The 18,959-nt window shown below is 43.4% G+C and overlaps 1 protein-coding gene across 1 annotated transcript; it reads right to left on the reverse strand.

Annotated features, from left to right (window-relative positions):
• Positions 1-685: 685 nt before the first annotated feature.
• On the reverse strand, positions 686-17,752 carry Gatm (glycine amidinotransferase). The gene is made up of 9 exons (XM_028878738.1): positions 17,605-17,752; positions 16,195-16,413; positions 9,695-9,890; positions 8,612-8,802; positions 6,630-6,767; positions 6,322-6,486; positions 4,453-4,516; positions 3,653-3,769; positions 686-1,249 (listed from the first exon to the last, which is right to left on the reverse strand). The coding sequence occupies exons 1-9, from the start codon at positions 17,671-17,673 to the stop codon at positions 1,137-1,139; spliced, it is 1,272 nt and encodes a 423-aa protein (XP_028734571.1). The 5' UTR covers positions 17,674-17,752; the 3' UTR covers positions 686-1,136.
• Positions 17,753-18,959: the final 1,207 nt, after the last annotated feature.

Raw genomic sequence — 18,959 nt, forward strand, 5'->3', positions numbered from 1 at the left:
GCACACACATCCCCCCGCCCCCAGTTATCCACACAGCACACACATTCCCCCGCCCCTAGTTATCCACACAGCACACACATCCCCCCGCCCCTAGTTATCCACACAGCACACACATTCCCCCCCACACAAAGAACTCTCATCAACAGCTACACTCTTGTAACTTACACTAAAGTCATGAGACAAAGACCAAACTCTAATAAAATCCAATCTGGAACAAAAAGTTTATTAGAATAAAAATACATATACAATATCCAACACTAAAATGACTTCATGTCACATTTTTTTAACCTGCATTAGTTTTTAAAAATGCTTTAAAACTCTATGCTTTAAACAATTTGCACATATGTAAACAAGTCTTAGATTACCAAAGATGCCATAATACCTGTTAGATATGGAACATCAACATTTAGGGATAGGAACTATGAGTTATACCTATTATACTAAGCATTTCTGTAAATTTTTGGGAAGGAAGGAAGAAGACAAGAATAACCCACTTGAGATGAGGTAAGCTACAGGATGAGATCTTAGGACCAAATGTCGGCACGAGAATGCTAAAAGCGTTCATGGAAAATTCACTTCACTTTCTCAGTGTTTGCATAGTCTAGGTTATTTAAAAACAAATTAAAAAAAGAAAAACTACCCAAATTTGATTTTTAGGAAAAAAAAAGACAAATATCTGATTCTACTTAGGATCTGTGGGTAATTTTTTCCCCTAAGTCTTTGTCCCGTTTAGAAAAAAAAAAAAAAAAAACAACAAACTGATACCAACATTCACAAGTTCACCAAAAAGGGGGGAAAATAACATTAAGACCAACATTTCAAGCTGCCTTTTGGAAAGAAAATTAAAAACAGAGGTAGATGGTTAAATATTAGCGGCCAAGTTACTCAAGTGACTAATTTTTGCCTTGGGATACATTTACTCAGCTTTTATACTTGAAGCCAAACAGTAAAGAACTGTAGGAGAAGAAAGTAAAACCTACTAAGAGTCATCTTCCTTATGACAAAGAAAAGTAACCCAGGCCTGGGACCCCTGTTAAAGACGTGATTGTTCAAAGCACTACAGTTCATGCATGTATTAAAGCGAGAGAATGGGCCTTGCTGCTGCACTTCTTAGGCATATCTGAGGCCAGGCCTGCTCAGTCGAAGTAGGACTGAAGGGTGCCTCGGCGCCGGACGTCACAGGTCCAGCAGTGGAAGCCTCCCCCCAGGGAATTGGCGTTTCGAATGTTAACCTTGATGGTACTGATACCTGCATTGAGAGAAAAAGACAGGTCCGTTAGACGGACTAATGAAGATATCTCAGCAGGGGGTAAGTCCAAACACCTGGAGGAACACAGAGGTTCAAATCCCTCAGGTCTATCCAGTCTGCAATGGTCTTTTCTTTTTTAATTTTGTTTTCATAGACTATATTTCATCTAACCTAGCCCATTACTGATATAACATCTTCAACAACAACAACAACAACAAAAAAAAATGTCTACAAACTCAAGTTTTGTTCTATTGACTATTCACAAATCAATAGCCTGGATGAACAGATATACCTAGCACTAAAATTAAGTACTAAAAAGTTAATTCTATATAAGCACAATAAGGATGTGTTCATCTTTTACAGATTAACTGTGCTAGACCACCTCAAGGAAAAACTGCATCAGAGCTGTAGTTTACTATCTAGGTCATATGGTTATTCAGGTTTCAGAGTGGATGAGACAATTGGCTTCATGGGGCACCATTTGTAAGGACACGTCTACACCGTGAATGGGCTACTTAATTAACAGCACTCAGAAAGAATATGTTACACGTTAGACACGGCAATCTGTTCTTTTTCCTCCTCCGTTTGAGGGGCAGATGAGCCGCAGAGTCACTACAGGGTTCACCGTATGGTGAGGAAGACAAGGAGGCAGGAGGGAGACTCCTCTGAGGCACTCCTATGTGGGGCTTTGAAGACTAAGAGTGGGGTTTGAACAGAAACACAAAGCAGATGAGGGATAGGAAGCATCCATGTCCTGTCTGGTCATGGCATATTCATCCTGAATTGGAGGGAATCGTAGCTATTTGAAATATAAGTTCTCCTTGTCTAAACAGACTTTAACTACAAAACCAAAACTATCAAATCAGATTATTGGGTGTTTTCCATTAGTTTAAGTTTGAGAAACAACAAAATCATAACAGATGAAAAAGCTGAACCCAAGTAATTTTGTTACTGAATGAAGGCCAAGGAAAAAGTGGCTTGGCATTTTGGGTCCAATCACTGGATTCTGCTCAGTTCAAAACTGTCAAGCTATCTTTTTAAAACCAATTCTACATTAAGTATGGATGTGGCAAATAAGAAAAGAGTCCTCTATGGAGTATATCTGAAATGTAGAACAAAATCTTAACAACCTAATTTTGACAAGAAAGTTGCCTGGCTCTTACCAAATTCACAATGTGTTAAGAATGGCTCACACATCAGCTGTACCTGCGACTCACATGAAATCCTTTCTTTCAGTGATTTAAATGTCAGGATAGGAAAGCTTGGCCCCAAGTAAAAATTAATCCTATTCTTTAAGAGTGGAATGACTGACTGGCATCCTTTATTACATTTCAGAACCATTTTAACTGTTTGTTTTTTTTTTAAATCATTTTACATACCAACCACAGATCCCCCTCTCATCTCTACTCCCACCCTCCCACCTCTCTCCCCTGATGAACCCCCCATCCCCTCTTCCAAAAGGGTAAGGCCTTCCATGGGTAGTCAGCAAAGCCTGGTACATTCAGGTGAGGCAGGGACCAAGCCCCTCCCCCCTGCATCAAGGGTGAGCAAGGCGTCCGACCATAGGTAATGGGATCCAGAAAGCCAGCTCATGCACCAGGGATGATGATCCCAGATTAGACTACTAGCAGTAGCGGAGAGGGTGCCTGAACTGGCCATCTCCTGTAATCAGATTGGTGACTACCTTAACTGACATCATAAAGCCTTCACCCAGTAATTGATGGAAGCAGATGCAGAGATCCACAGCCAAGCACCAGGCCAAGCTCTGAGAGTCCAGTCAAAGAGAGGGAAGAGGGATTCTATGAGCAAGGGGCATCAAGATCATGATGGGGAAACCTACAGAGACAACTGAGCCAAGCTCATAGGAACTCACGAACTTTAGACCAACAGCTGTGGAACCCGCGTGGGACTGGACTAGACCCTCTGCATTCGGGAGAAAGTTGTGTAGCTTGGTTTGCTTGAGGGACCCCTGGCAGTGGGATCAGGATCTGTCCATGTTAACTGTTCTTAATGCATACACATGTCACTTTTCCAGTTGTGTTCTTATAAGCCCTCTGAAGCATGAGATTACCATTAAATTACTTCTAAAGGACCTTCAGTAATTTCTTCTTTGTAGAGGGCAAAGCAGCTCCTCTGAGTGTGGGTGACCCTCCACACATGGGCACCAGGAAACCAGCAGACTTACAGAAGACTGATTAACTATTGCCAACGGATGTTCCAGGAACTCACAAGGTTATGCTCATTAGAAATGAAACCACTAGCCAACTATAAGGTAATAATTTGGTACCTTAAGGGAACAGAAATTGAATTCAATAAACCATATGTTAGACTATGCATGTCTTTGCTTCCGTTAGTGGTGAGCGTTTACTCGTGACAAGGTGGTGTTGCATTTATCATACATACCCAGCTTCTCAAACATCTTTTGAATTGGGACTTCATTGGCATCTACCATAACACGCTTCTCATCTAGCATTAAGACGTTCATGGAAAGCCATTTGGATGACATCCAGAGGGGATGATCTGAAAATAGCATCAACAGTCAAAGCATGCGTGTCTGATTTTTTTTTTTTTTTTTGGTCTAGAGCAAAGACTTACAAGGGAAGGGCACTAAAGTGACAGCTTGGTCCCCTTCCTGCTTTAGTTCCCATATGAGAGCTTATTTTATTATCTTATGTTCCCCTCTTCTTTCTGACAAGTTTTCTCTACAACAGAAAATTACACTGAACTTGGAGTTGTCCTGCCTCAGCCTTCTCTGTGCTGGCTTTACTGGCCTGTTCCACCCTGATCTGCGCTGCTTGTGTTTTCAGTTAGTTTTTCTACTACTGGGGATCGAACCCAGGGCCTTAAACAAGTCAGGCAAGCGCTCTACCACTGAACTACATCCCCAGTTCTGAGAACTCATTTTAATTGTAGAATAACGTACCTACAAATCTTACAAATCAACGCACATTCATCAGACATTTGGAATTCATCCTGTCTTATTTTGAAAGTCGTATCTTGCTTCATATGATATTTTAAATTCTGTCTTCTCATTTTCATTTTCTATGCAAGAAGAAAAACTCACAAACACTTGTCCTGGTCTTACTCTAGAGTCAGCCATCACTTTACTGCTCAGCGGGGAAATGTCATCTCTAGTTTGACCAAAGTTGGCTTTCTCTACAGGTCAAGATACTTGGTGACAAAGGACATAAAAGCAGACATACCATCAGGGATGACTGGGGTTGGAGGAGTAACGATGGTCCATCCCGCTTTCTTGAAAAGATCAATCTGTAAGATCAAGCAACCCAACAGACTTAAATCCACATCTGCTATTAGGTTTCTGGCAGTCGTTGTGATTTTGTTTTTAAAGATGGGGTCTGCCATGTAGCCCAGGCTGGCCTGGGCCTTACAATCCACTTGCCTCAGCATCACAAGTAGTTAGGACTATAGGCATGTGCTATGACACTCAGCTCTCTTTATCATTAACAGCTCTCTTGGCAAGCCATCTCCATTTACAAAATAAGGACACACAAAAAAAATTTAAAGTTGATGATTTGGGGGGCTGGAGAGATGGCTCAGAGGTTAAGAGCACTGGCTGCTCTTCCAGAGGACCCAGGTTCAATTCTTAGCATCCACATGACAACTCAAAACTGTCTGTAACTCCATTTCCAGGGGATCTAATGCAGACAAAACATGCAGGCAAAACACCAATGCACATAAGAATAAAAATAAACAAATCATTTTTTTTTTAAGTTTTCAATAGCCGTGGATACCTGTACTGGGTCTGTACAAGAATGGGCTGTTGACAGCGACACATGGATGGAGGAGGGACTCAGGGGTCCTACCCTTCCCCAGTGAACCGTTGGCTACTGATAGAGTCATTGCCTTCACTTTGTACCCAGTGGTGATCCCGCTGGGCTCCAGTGGATAATCTCAACCAGCTGTCACACAGATGGCCCTGGCCAAACTAAGTGGGTCACAAAACCCACCCAAAAGTCATGAATGTAGAAAGGGACTGGCAGGGAGGAGCGGGGTTGAGAGGGATGGGAGGATTGAAGAGAGAATGCATTGTATGTCTGAAGTTGTCAAAGAACAAACTTAAGTGTGTGTGTGTGTGTGTGTGTGTGTGTGTGTGTGTGTGTGTTCACTTCCAGTGACATTAGAAAGCAATAGAACTATTAAAGCTTTTCAGGTTTCAAAATTTAAAATACCAAAGATACTTTCCCAAGACATTCTCATTAAGAAAATTTAAATATCTCCGGTTTAGTTGTGAAAACAAACATTGTGATAATGCCAATCTGACAGCCTATCTGCTCCACACTCCCATCATTTTGCAGGGCCATGAATAAGGACAAATGTCAGGGATGTAGTCTCAAAGCACCACAGTTGCCACTAGATATCCATTACAAGTCAGCCATCTCCACATACAACCACACTCTCGATAAATCAACACACTCTATTAAGTGAAATGGATCATCCTGGTCCTTGGGTATGAAAATAAGGGCTAGAAACTAGCTGTGCATGGTATGAAAGTACTTTTAAAAAGGGGTCCAGCAGCCTTGCAAATAACTCACTTCCCAGCTGGACCGAGAGGCAGCAGGTAGAAGACAAGAGGCTGTGAGCGGCTGGTAGGGAGCAGGGCCAACTTGGCAGATTGCTCCTCCCCAAGTGGGCAGGCTGAAGGGAGTCTGACCCACTTGAGGGGGAAGATACCTACTGCTCAGTGGCATTGCTCTGGCCACACCGAAGTCACTTGCTTATAATCCTGTTGAAAATGGTAAGGAAATCACAGTTGAATGATAATGTAGTCAGACACGCAAATTTGATGCTTTGGTAACGGCAAACAGCTAGAATCAAAGTCTGATGACACTATACTAACCACCACAATGATGGTGTAGATTTCTGCACATTGAGACTCTTGCAAATACATAAGCAACTCAGTGTTGGATAATCATGCCACTGATCATTGCTAAAATTGACATTTAGAACCACTGGGAATCATGAGAATACTTAAGGTGCCAAGGTTCTATTTATTGTTTAAAATACAGATGCTAGGCTCGCTAGCTTTTCTGGTGTCCTAGGAACTCTCCTACCTGATGACATGGTCTGTCAGGGTTGGAGAGCACAAGACCAGGTCCAATGATGTTGAAGGTGGCGTCAATATGCATTGGGTTGGGGTCCTTGAAAGAGATGGTATGTACTCTGTAGTCTGGAGCAAGATGCCTACGCATCCACTCGATGCCCAGGTAGTTTGTAACCTGAAAATAAAAACAATCTTAAAAAAATATTCCATTCTAAGTTTGGAAAATGAAAAGTATGTGGGACTTTAAATTTTTAAATTTAGGAATAAAGAATGCAATAATGTATGTAGTGTGAGCCTTGAGAGCCAGCTGTTAGCAACCTGGCTTCTCTGTGCAAAAATATCTCTTCCAGCTCGAATGAAGTCAGCAGCGTCAAAGCACGGCTCGAACTCAGTCGTCACAAACTTTCCCTGAGAGGCCAATTTGTGTCTGTCTTCCACAGAATGGATGGGATAATCCTAGTTGGAACAGAATGAACACACACACAATGCATTTATTTATTAAGGAACTTATTTACAAGGATATACATGATTTTAAAAATTAGTCAGATACCACCATTTCCCAAAACACTCCAATTCAACTTTAGATTGAAACACCCATAGGAAAGATGTCAGTCTGTGATGATCAATTCTGACTGCCAATCTGGTTGGATGAAGGAAAGCCTAAGGGATTAGTGAAGCACATCCCTTTGTTATTTCCAGAAAAAAAAAAAAAGGTTATGAAGGGCTGTAGCCTAATCAATGGATTCATGCCTTGGTGGGATCATCGGATCGCATTATTGAGAGGTGGTAAAAGTTGGAGGTGGGGGCCTCGCTGGGAGAAGGTGGGTCACTGGGGGTGTGTCCTTAGGGGCTCTGTCTTGCTCTGGTCTCTTCCTGAACCCCCTTTCTCTTTTTGGTCTGCCAAATAGTCAAAACATCTCTTGCATACTTCTGTCAACACACTGTTCAGCCAAAGCATGTGGGTGCGGCCAACCAATGAAATCCAAACGATGAGCTAAACTAAGTCCTTTCTCACTTAGATTCTTTCCCTCAAGTACCTTGTCATAGCAAACAGAAAAGTAATATAGGCAAATCAAAACAACAAAAGCACCAGCACAACAACAAAATGAAAATCTAGGCACGAGAGTAACTTCCTGACACTTAGAAACAAGTGGTACAGGGTTGCAACTGATTCTGAATACAATCCATGACACACATACACATGTATGTAGCGAGTTGCAATACGGAAGCCAGTGGGATGAAGTCACCCTTCTCCTTTAGAGAAAGAATTTGGTCCTAAGCCCAATTCGTACCCTAAAATGAGATGCTGTGTTTCTCCCTGCCAATTTTGGATGTGCTGGACTTATTTTTCATTTCTGCCTTTAAATCCCTAGAATAGTTTTTCATTTTAAAATTATTTCTACGTGACTTTTCTGTGAATAATAGTTATCTTAATAAAGACATATATCCCTTGTATTTGTGGGGGGATTGGTTCTAGTACTCCATAAATTCTAAAATCTATGGATGTTCAAGTCCACTGCATAAGCTTACACAGTGTTTGCATAGGAGTTATGCATGTCTCCTGCATCCTGGAAAACATCTCTAGGCTAATTGTAATCCTCAGTCCAACCCAAAAGTTACATGAAAAACCATTATGCCATATTGTTGTTGAATGAGAGGGCAGGACAATTTTCAAAAACAGTATTGATTTACAGTCGGTTAAATTCATGGAAGCAGGACCTGCAGGCAGGAAATGGCTACCCATTTCACCTCACTGTGAATCTGGCCTAGACACCAGATTCTTCTGCTGGAACAGGAGAAAGACTTCAGCCTAAAGAATTGTGGCTCCAGCAGTGAGTAGCAATGTGTCCTTAGGACAAATATTGCTCCCTGTGATGAAATGATACCATTATATCACTCCCTTCTAAAGTTATTTTGTTTTGTTTCAAGACAGAGTTTCTCTGTGTAACAGTCCTGGCTGTCCTGGAACTCATTTTGTAGACTAGGCTGCCCTTGAACTCAGAGATCCATCTGCTTCTGCCTCTCCAGTGCTGGGATTAAAGGCATGCGCCACCATCACTGGCTCTTTCTAGAGTCTTTGTATAAGAATAAATATGATTGATGATATATCCTGAGCCCAGACTCAGCCAAGTAAGCAGTAAAATATTAGCTATTATTGTTGTTGTTACTCCTAATTCATCTAAATATAATAATTTTTTAAGTGGAAATGCATAATATATGCAAAGTATCAGCGACTTCTTTCTTACCCTTTGTGGATTATTTTGATGTCACTAAGAAGGCAGTCTATGCTGGGGACCTACCTTGTCGTACAGTTCATCAGCCATGGTGGGCTTGGGTGCCGTTGTCCACTTGGCGCCACGGTGGAAGTAGTCTTTGATAAGTGACCTGTATGCTCGGTACTCAAAGAAGCGTGAGCGCCATGCCATGGGAGCCTCAATAATCTCATTTCCCACAACCATCAGGATGTCTCGGGGCATCGCACTGTATAAACCTATCGGACCAAAAGTTCCATGGCCACCTCAGTGATGCAAATTTCCAAGACATTAAAGTATGTGTAACATCACCTATTCATAGAAAAAATTTACTAAAAACCCGTTTGTCTACATAATTATATAAAACAGGGCAAGAGGAATGATACACGCTAGAACAGATTGTAGATAAGAATTCCCTGTTGAGTGCTGATATCAAGCAAAAAATGGAAAGGAAAAAGTGAGAGAGGTTTTGAACCTTCAAGCCTTCTCTACTTACTTGCAGGTTCATTTTTTTTTTTTTTTTTTTTTTTTTTAAAGATACAGAAACAGAGCTCGTAATGGATAGGATCGCATGGTAAGAACCAGGCTAAGATCATTCTGGAAAAACAAATTCTAGAACCCAAACACAAGAGTACTTGTGAAGTAATGGCAGTTTAGAAAAGGGAATGTTTCCATTCTCCCCCTAAAAAAACTGAAACGTGTGTACATGTGTCTGTGTGGGACTATGTGCACCAGAAGAGGGTGCCAGATCCCCTGGGGCTGGAGTTGCAAGCTGTCATGAGCAGCCTGATGTGGGTGCTGGGAACGCTGGACCCCCAGGTGCTCTGCAGGAGGTGTGCTGGCTCTGAACTGCTGAGCCGTCTCTCCAGCCCCCCTTTCCCTTCTAATTTCCGTCATTAAGGAAAACTAAGGACAGTTCACCGTTCTTATGTAAAATGTCTATAATGTTTAGAATGTGGACACCTCAACCATATCAAAACGAATTAGACACTTCCTCAATAATCTCTACAGTTTGGAAGGATTAGCAAGTAAAACAGGATTCTTAAGAAATTCCAAGAGCATTTTCCTTACATATTCAAGAAGGAAATTGAGAACCAAGGCTCTTCAGATTACTCTCCTGACGGCACTTACCTGTAGACTCAAAATCAGGAGTCTTATACTTCAGTGACCAGTCAATGGGGTCAGGTCGCTTCACCGTCACGCCTTCCATTTTTAAAATATTGCACATTTCTTCAACTTCAGCCACAGCCTTTTTCAAATGATCTTTGGGAAAATAAAGACCTCCATTTTTCTGGTAAAATGGCCAGTACTTTTCATAGGTGTTAGCCTAGAAGCAGAAGGAAGTAAATGAAAGCATTACAGGAGAATAACGCAGCTCAAGGTAGGTTCATAAGCTGTGAACAGCTATTTGTACATTGTGAGAGGGACCCAGACCCAGACTGCAAACAGATCTTGTTCAGAGCTCATCCCCAGCACCAAGCACACCAGCCTCTACACAGACACCCAGGATTTGTTGAATGAAGATCTCTAAATCATCTTGCTATATAATTTTAAAGATGTGTGTGTGTGTGTGTGTGTGTAATGAATTTCCTGGAGCTGGCATTACAGTCAGTTATGAGCTGTGCCAGACATTGGTGTTGGACTAAATCAGGGTCCTCTGGAAGAGCAGGAAGTACTCTTAACCACTGAGCATCTTTCTCCAGCCCTAAATTATCTTGAGGTCTTTGATCCTTCTGCCTCAGATCTCATGCCCAACCCCTAACAGCTTGTGGGTTCCCAATACAGGCTTGGAATCTTCCTGGCCATGCTTCACAGACAAAACAGCACACAGACACCCCTGTTAGAGAGTCTCAGTGAGATGGAACGAGCAGACAAACAAAACAAAGGATAAAAACTCCTACTCTAAGCCAAGACCCTAAACTATCCACAAACTCCCGAGTTCTTATGGGAAAGCTGCACTTCAAGAGATTTTTTTTATGGGACAAAATAGATATTTTTAACTGTGTGAAGATTATGTTCGCAAATGTTTGACATGTCTTAACACACATGGCTCACTTTCCCACTGGACCGAATTTGCACTTAACAAAACTGTGCAGTGGTGCAAGCCGGGCTTTGGAGCTAGTCTGTCAGCATGTCTCACACCCAACACCCCCCACCTCTCTTGAATTCAACCTCACATCATTCTGGGCCCCTTTGGAAGAAAGGTAATCTGGAATGCAAGTTCACAGAGTTTCACTGTTCCAGAAGCTAAGTGTGTAAATAAACACTTTCCAAAGGTGAGGTGCAAAACATAAAAATTGAAAGAGTCTATGTTAAGATTGTTTGGCATGCATCTAACTTATCAGTCAGTTTAAAGAAATACACTGGTCATGCGCATGCTGTATATTACAATTACCCAGATAGATGAAGCAGAGAATCCAGACCCTGGGAAAAACTCTTAGAACTTCTCAACACTGGCAAAGCCATGCAACATTTTAACATTTTTAGTTGAAAAACACTTTCAACACAGATATTGTTTTCAAGTTTGTTTGTTTTTTTTTTTTGGTATCACTGGTTGACAACCAACTACTGGTTCTAATCATGTCTTATACATAAGGTTTCTACCTCAAATCTGACATTCGTAGATAGTAGTAAGTATTAAAAAGAAGGGGCAAAGATGGATTAAAGCCTCCAGTGCATTGGAATACACTTAGTTTAGCTAGATATCCATAGCACTTGGCAACCCTACCCAAGAGACAAGGTGCTCAAACACATGGTCATATGCAAGGACCAGGTTCAGAGAGGTTGTGTACTCACCTTCTACCTGATTAAACAGGACAAGAACGTCAGTCCTCTGACTGGACAGTGTTCCAGATAGAGTCAATGGCTTGGCTACTGCGCTCTATACGCTCTATACGTTTGAACATTTTCACCTTGATATATAAAACCTTCGAACACTAGGATTACTTATTATGGTTCTTGTGCTTAAAAGTTTTTTTGTTTTGGTTTGTTTTGAGACAGGGTCTCTCACACAGCCCTGACTGGCCTGGAATTCACTATGGAGACCAGGCTGGCCTTGATCTCACAGAGATCTGCTTGCCCCTGCCAGGTGTTGAGAGTAAAGGTGTGTGCCGCCACACTTGGTGTTTCTAATAGTTTTGCTCATCAGGACTGGATGATATGTCTATGTCAAAGACATTTTCCCCTAGGCTTATGTCTCTGCTTCCATATTTACCTTCATCTGATAAATAGGAAATATATGAACACCAACTAGCCTCTGCTTAGTCTGCAACCTAGGCTGGAGGACACAGAACAAGCTGAAAAACAAAGCTTTCAAAGACATGAAGGATGCTAGCTAATTAAGCTCTGAAAGCTGAGTTTGTTGGTAAACTAAGATCCCCAGGCCAAATCCAGCCAGGCTGTTTATTTTTATAAACAAACACTTAAGGGGACTCACCACGCTAATTTTGTGACGTGGTGCCTGGGGTGGCTTTCCCATTACAGCGGCATGTCTGAGAATCAAGAAGCTGCAAGTAGACTTCTGCTCTCTGCAAAGCTGGGATCATCTACCGTCTGCCCCTCTACAGAAAACAAGTTTGCTTGTCCCTGTTCTGATTAACTTGACTTTTGAAGATCTATGAACAAATAGCAGGCTCAACTTCGAACCCAGGAAAACAACGTCATCAGCATGAAACATTGGAATGTTTTGATGGCTAATCCCCTCTCAGCAAAAACAAACTACGGGCAAACCAAACAAGGGGTCCTCTACTCGTAGGCATTTAATCAGTCGCAGCTAGAATCAGAGGAGAATGACTCTTTATTTTCCTCTCTGACACATCCTGGTACTACTCCCCATCCATTCACCACGCCCATCTTCTTATGCCAGGCACATCTCCTACAGTCGGCTAAGGGACAAGAAGCCTTTGACAATTCAACGCCGAGTGACGGCAGACACTGTCAGGTCGTCCTGCCAGACGCACGCCAAAGCATCTAGCATCGAGTATCTGTTCAGAGCGAGCCTTGCTTTGATATGAAATACTAAGTCAACTATTCTGGGAGAAAAATTTTGTTTGAACAAATGTTTCTGCAGTTTATAATCTGGCAAACGTTGGGCAAAGTCCAAATGATCAGGGCAAATTGCATTTTCTAAGAAAGATTTAGACGTTGTTTACACTTCCTTTATAACCTTGGTAAATGAGTTAGCAATCATTTACCAAGCATTTTCCAGACAACGAGCACTCTACTGTAGCACAGGATGTCTTTAATAACCTATGGCAGAGATGGAGCTGCATTCCTGGAAACTTTGTAGCCCCCACATCTTCAAACCCTCTCTGCAGAGTCTGTCTGCGACAATAATTCTCAAACACTCTCTTTGAAAAACCCTCTAAGAAATACCAATAGACAAACTTTTTGTTAATCTGGCAATATACTTGTATTACTTCACCTTAATTAATAATATTTTTTGAAGTCCTCTATCAATGGCCTTATTAAAACTAAGACAAAAACATATTTACTATGTTTTAAAAAAAAAAGCCATTAAGGTTTTGGAATAGTGCTTTCTGACTGATATGTTTCTTGTTCTTTAAAAAAATTTCCAACATGTATGCCTTGTAAAATATTTTAAACTCTATTCATCTAGTGCCACTCTACTACATTATTTATCATTCTTTTCTTTTTGAAACAAGGTTTTGCTATGTGGGCTAGGCTGGTCTTGAACTTAAGATCCTCCTGACTCAATGTCCTGAGTGCTAACATAGGCATGTGCCACCAAACCCAGTCATTATTTCCTTCCTTCCTTCCTTCCTCCTTCCCTTCCTTCCTCCCTTCCTCCCTTCCTCCCTTCCTTCCTTTCTCCCTCCCTCCCTCCCCCTCTCTCTCTCTCAAAACAGGATTTCACTGTGTAGCCCTGGCTGTCCTTGAACTCATTCTGTAGACCAGGCTGGCTTTGAACTCACAGAGATCCTCCTGCCTCTGCCTCCAGAGTGCTGGGATCAAAGGCGTGTGCCACTACTGCCAGGCTCTTATCGTTCTTAAGTAATCTATCTGTGTTCCTGGGTCTAGTGGCACACATCACCCTAGCATTGGAGGTAGAGGCTGGGGGATCAGGAGTTCAGGGTCATCTTTGGATGCACAGCAAGTTTAAGGCTAGCTTAGGCCTCATGAGACTCATCTGTCTGTCTTTCTACCTCCCTTCTAGAGGATGCATATGTCTTCTGTTTCCTTTCTTTTCCCTTAATACCTAGCTTAGTCTATCACATAAGACAGGAACAACCAGAAAAATGAATGAAATCAATATGGCGAATGCTACTGGAGTCTATAGCTTATGTACTCCCAGCATACTTTTGTGCTGTAACTGACAAACTGGGTCCATAAAACTATGACTTGTACTCTCCATATTTGGGGCTTTTCAATATACAGTTTTATACCTTCAAGTTTAATCCTGTTGGCAAACTTCATAGGAATTTTGCAGGTCAAGCAGCTGACAAGGCTAGTTTCCAACTTTTATCAAGTCACTAATTCAACGCCAGCCTCCGGACTTCAGTGGTGTTAGTTCCACAAGTGTGCTAAGCTACAAAGTCTAAAGTCCCAAGTCAAGTGACAAGGCACTTCAAATGACGTCTGGGAATGCTGATTCTGTAAGGTCATGCGGTGCTGGGGCTGGAAGGAGGGTTTGGAGGTTAAGAGCACTTGCTGTTCTTCCACAGAACCTGAGTTCGGTTCCCAGCACCCACGTCTGGAAGCTTAGAACTACCTGCAACTTTAGCTTCAGGGGATCTGACACCCTCTTCTGGCCTCCACAAGTACGTGCACAGGCATGTACACACACACATACACACACACACACACACACACACACACACACAGATACCTATAAATGGAAAAAATTTAAGGTCAAATCTTATGAATGTATAATGGTCAATAATTTTAAAGACAGATTAAATGATAAACTATTACCTGAATTTGAATTGTCACAATCAAAATGTGTAGGGATACTTCTTCTTTTTATTTTTTTTAAAAAAAAGACTTTGAAAGACTATGTCTTCTTTATTGTAAAATGTGAGGATAGCATATAAATTAATCTGCTTATCAAATTTCAGTTATCAGAACCAAAGGCGTATTCAGAACAATAGGAAGAAACCATTGCTGTGTCTGCCAGGTCTCACCCAAGAAGGACTTCCTTCAGAATGCTTCACAACTACCCAATGCTTGGCACAGCTCTTCCCTTAGCGTTCCTCGCACTTCAGCTGCCTTGCCAGCTGGGTGGCACAAGAGACTTAGAACCTGCATCAAGGTATACATCATAACTCTCCAAACAGAAATGAAGCTCCTTTATGTCGCTGTATTTCTGGCGATAGAGGCACTGTTACAGACTTACTTACCCACTCTGCAGGACAGATAAAAATGTAGGTATCTAGGAAGACCCCATGTACACTCGAGATGTATTTCTAACTCACGATTAACAAGACCTTAGGCACTGCCTACAAAATGGAAGGAACCCTGATATAACACTTCATCTGAACACTAGCCCATAAGGACCCTGGCCATAAGAATATTGCAAGTGAATATTAGGAGTTTAGTTTTTAAAGGGAAGATATTATTTATTGCTAGGAGACTCTGGAAGGTATTGGGAAAGACACGTTAGAGCTGGGTAGTGGCAGAAGTGGGTGCAGGGAAGTGAGTGAGAGACACTTGGGTGGAAGCAAAGGCATGGTTCTTATTGGTCCTTGTGTGTTTGTTCAGGTCTGCTAAATCTCCAGGGAGAGTACTAGAGGAGAAAGCAACTTGAACAGAAATAAGTACCTGCTAACTTGCCAGACTAACACACCACTAAGATGCGGTAACACGGACACTGGGAGTCCTGGAGTGCAAAGAACCAGCTTGTGGGGAAACCTGATACCGTGAGGGCTTTATTCTCAGCAATGGAAGGAGGGTGTTAGTAAAGCAGAGGAATTGTGGGAGCACAATGAGTCACATGATCGAATCTGGCTTCAGAACAAGTCTCTTCAATGGTGGCTGGGATACGGTCTGGGGAGGGCAGTGAGGGGGAGGCAGTTGGGAGCTAACAGTAACGGTCCAGGCGAAGATGAACTCCCGACCTAGGGCAGAGACTGAAGCGTGGGGCAAGATTCCTTTTGACAAAAAGGCTGCACATGGGGGATGTGACTGAAGGAGAAATCAAAGATGGCTGGTGTTTTGATCTGATTAAGCAAAACTGCCAAAAAAATTAAAAGGAAGAAATGAAGACTTCGGCTTAAAGATGTCCCGCAACGGGAACTCTAGCTGTGCCGAGTGGCAGTATCCACCATGGAGTCCACAGTGTAGATCTAGACTGGGTGGCGCATGGGGGAGGGGTCTGGACCAGAGGGAAGGAGGCCGGAAGGAGAAAAGTGCAACAACAGGTTCACAAGTTGTGAAGGGAGATATGGAGGAATACCCAAAGAATAGCCTCCCAGGAAAGTTCTCTTCCACTCCCAGGGGCGTTTCAAGAAGGAAGCAATGTGTAAATATTACCAAATACTGGCGGTATCAAAGCACAACTACTTAAAATGACTCCCCTGCCCCACTGAGGGGAAAGCCGATGCAGAAGAGGGCGGGAGCAGAATCAGGCTGCAGATGCTGAGGAGAGAACCTGCTGGGAAACCCTTGCTTACCTTCACCTCCACCGTGAATGGTGGGACACAGGCATTTTCTGCTCTGCCCACTATCACTTCCTCTAAAGGGTCCCATTCGTTGTAAGAGGAGACAGGGCAGTTCTTGGGCAGAGGATCGGTGGCCTTGTCTTCAGCCACAAAGGAATTCCGGGAGGAAGCTGTAGCTGCCTGGGTGCTCTGGAAAGTTCGCTGCACCCATCCTGTCAAGGATCCTCCAAGCTTAAGAAACAAAAACAAACAAACAAAAAAACTCAAACAAGGTGGGGTTAAAGTCTGAGCACCCAGGATAACACAGACAGACATCTACTTTAGGAGACACCAAGATGTTAGTTAATAGAGGGGTTGTGGGTTACTTAAAACAAACAAACAAGCCACACAACTTTCTTTGTGTGATTATAGATTTTGTTGATTATAGATTTTGCTTTTGTTTGTTTATGTTGAAAGCTGTAACTTTTTAAAACCTCTGGGAAGATCTGGTTCCTGGCTACCAAATCCCCCATTTGCATTTCAGAATAATACAAATAAGCTTTCAGAAACTTTCACAGAAGACAGGTCATTCTCTTCCCTAAAAGTGCCTTGCCATGTCCGACTGGGGGAGGAAGTCTTCCTTCCTTGGTCTGGTAGGTTACTAAAATTAGGCTCTTTTTACAGAAAATAACATGGAATCATTTGAAAAGATCTTATCTTTCAGAATAAGCAGCTCAACCTATTTTTTTTTTTAAGTCTCTGACATATACTTCACATTCTTTAGCATTTCAAATCGGAGAGTGACCAACTGTCGAAACTGCACAAAATTACAGATGGTCCATGGTTCCCTAGCTACCTACCATAAGGACCAACCCAGACAGGCACAGAATTTAAACTTAAAAGTTGATCTAAGCATGTCAAAACGTTTTTTAAAAATACAGGCCTACGTAACCTAGAGCGGGTAGATTCCCTCACCCCTCCCCTGCGCCAGCCTCACCCCGCCCCCTAATCTCAATCAGGCTGTTAAAATTCCTCCAGAAGGGGGCTGGAGGGACCCCAAGGGTGGAGACCCACAGCAAGAGGGCGAGTGACAGCTGTTCAGGAACCAGCTGCTGGCAGATCTCCTCTGCCAAAGCTATTCCTGTTGAGGAGCAGGGGAGAGTCTGCAGGCATGCGCGCGACAAACCAGGGAAGCAGAGGGCAGGACGGAGCGGCAGGTGGAGAAAAAGAAACACTCATTCCAACTCCCCTGTAAGCCCAGGGAATCCGTGTTACAACTGGAGCCAGCAACTCCATCCATCCACCCACTTGCATCTTCCCAGAAAAAGCGCCTTCGCGGGCCGCCGAACCCAGACCACGCCACGGTCTTACTGGGGAGTGCAATCCCCCTCTGGGTCCCCACCCTGAGTCGCGCAGAGGTCCCGAGGCCGCGGAGGAACGCACCCGAGAACCGATGTAGTGCACCGCCTCGGCACCTCGGCTGCCGCCGCGCAGACACCGCACCCTCAGCATCGCTCAGGTCCTGGCTGCTCCGCGTGCACAAGGTCCCAGCCACCGCCCTCGCGCCAGCTCCCAGCCTGCGGCCGCGCGCGCTCCTTTTGTAGCCGCGCCCCGGGCCCGGCCTATTGGCTGCCGGGAACAGGTGGCCTCAGCGCCCGCGGGTCACGTCCCCTCGGCTCGCCCTTTTTTAGCTCGTGCGTCCGTCCGGTACTGGCTCAAGGGAGCGCCGCGAAGCCTCACAGGGAGGCTGCCCGATGCCTCCTCGTCCATGTGGTCCGTTCCTCTATCTGGTTGGAAGTCCATTTTTTTTTGCAACCTGAATTTGCAAAGGCCAAGGACAGTCTTGAGCTTAAATTCGGGTTTGTGCACTGACTCAGAACCCAAGGTGACACCGCGTGAAACGATCCTGTGTTAGCTTCCTAGGTTTGCGATCCGCGCCTGTGGGGTGGTCTTTAGAACACTGGCCCTTTCAGTGGGGTTTGGCTAGGCGCAAGCTCAGCCTTGAAAACAGACAGACATTAAGTCAGAAATAAAGGAGGGCTGCAAATAGCTTTTTCTTCCGAAGCACGTCTTTAAAAGATTTCTTTCGAAACTATGCTTGATTGCATTGTTTCCTTGCTGTGCTTTCTTACCCGGGTTTGGAGAACTAAAAGTAGAGAACTCAAATAGACACGTCGCTTCTTAACGGAAGAGACAAACGCTTTGAGTAAATCTCCTTGTGATTTTTAAAAACGCTCTTCTGTGCCTTAAAGAGTCTGGCTGTGTAGCCCAGTCCAGCCTCCAGCCCACCATTCTCCTTCATTCTGTGATTATAGCCTGCACGATGAGCACAGCCAGTTTCTTTGTGGTCTCTTCTAGAAACCGAGAACAGTTGCATTGATTTCCCCTGGTCCACGAGCTAACCAGGGACCAAATAGATGGTGCAGGTAAAGTGTGGGCAGCTCTAAGAGTTGTATGGTTATGAGGTAATACTCTTATCAACGGAGAGGCCCCAAGATCCTGGTGCAGTCGAAGGAGCCAGCGAGTCAAGGTTCCTATCTTAGCTCTGGTCCTAAAAGGCTGTGTGGCTTGGATTCACAACGTTGACCTTTCTAATGAAGGTTCCTTCTGCTAGTGAGGACTTTGGGAAATCTCAAGAATTTCTCAGAACTTAAAAAAGCAGTTCACCCCATAGAGGAACACAACCCAGCTCTGGGGGCTACATCTCCGGGTGAACTTAGGGTGACCAGATGCGCACCCGCCTCAGTAAAGGGATTTAAAAAGATGGTAAAGGCTAGGGATATAGCTTAGTAGCCGAG

Source organism: Peromyscus leucopus, chromosome 4 (assembly GCF_004664715.2).
Source record: "Peromyscus leucopus breed LL Stock chromosome 4, UCI_PerLeu_2.1, whole genome shotgun sequence".
NCBI classification, from domain to species: domain Eukaryota; kingdom Metazoa; phylum Chordata; class Mammalia; order Rodentia; family Cricetidae; genus Peromyscus; species Peromyscus leucopus.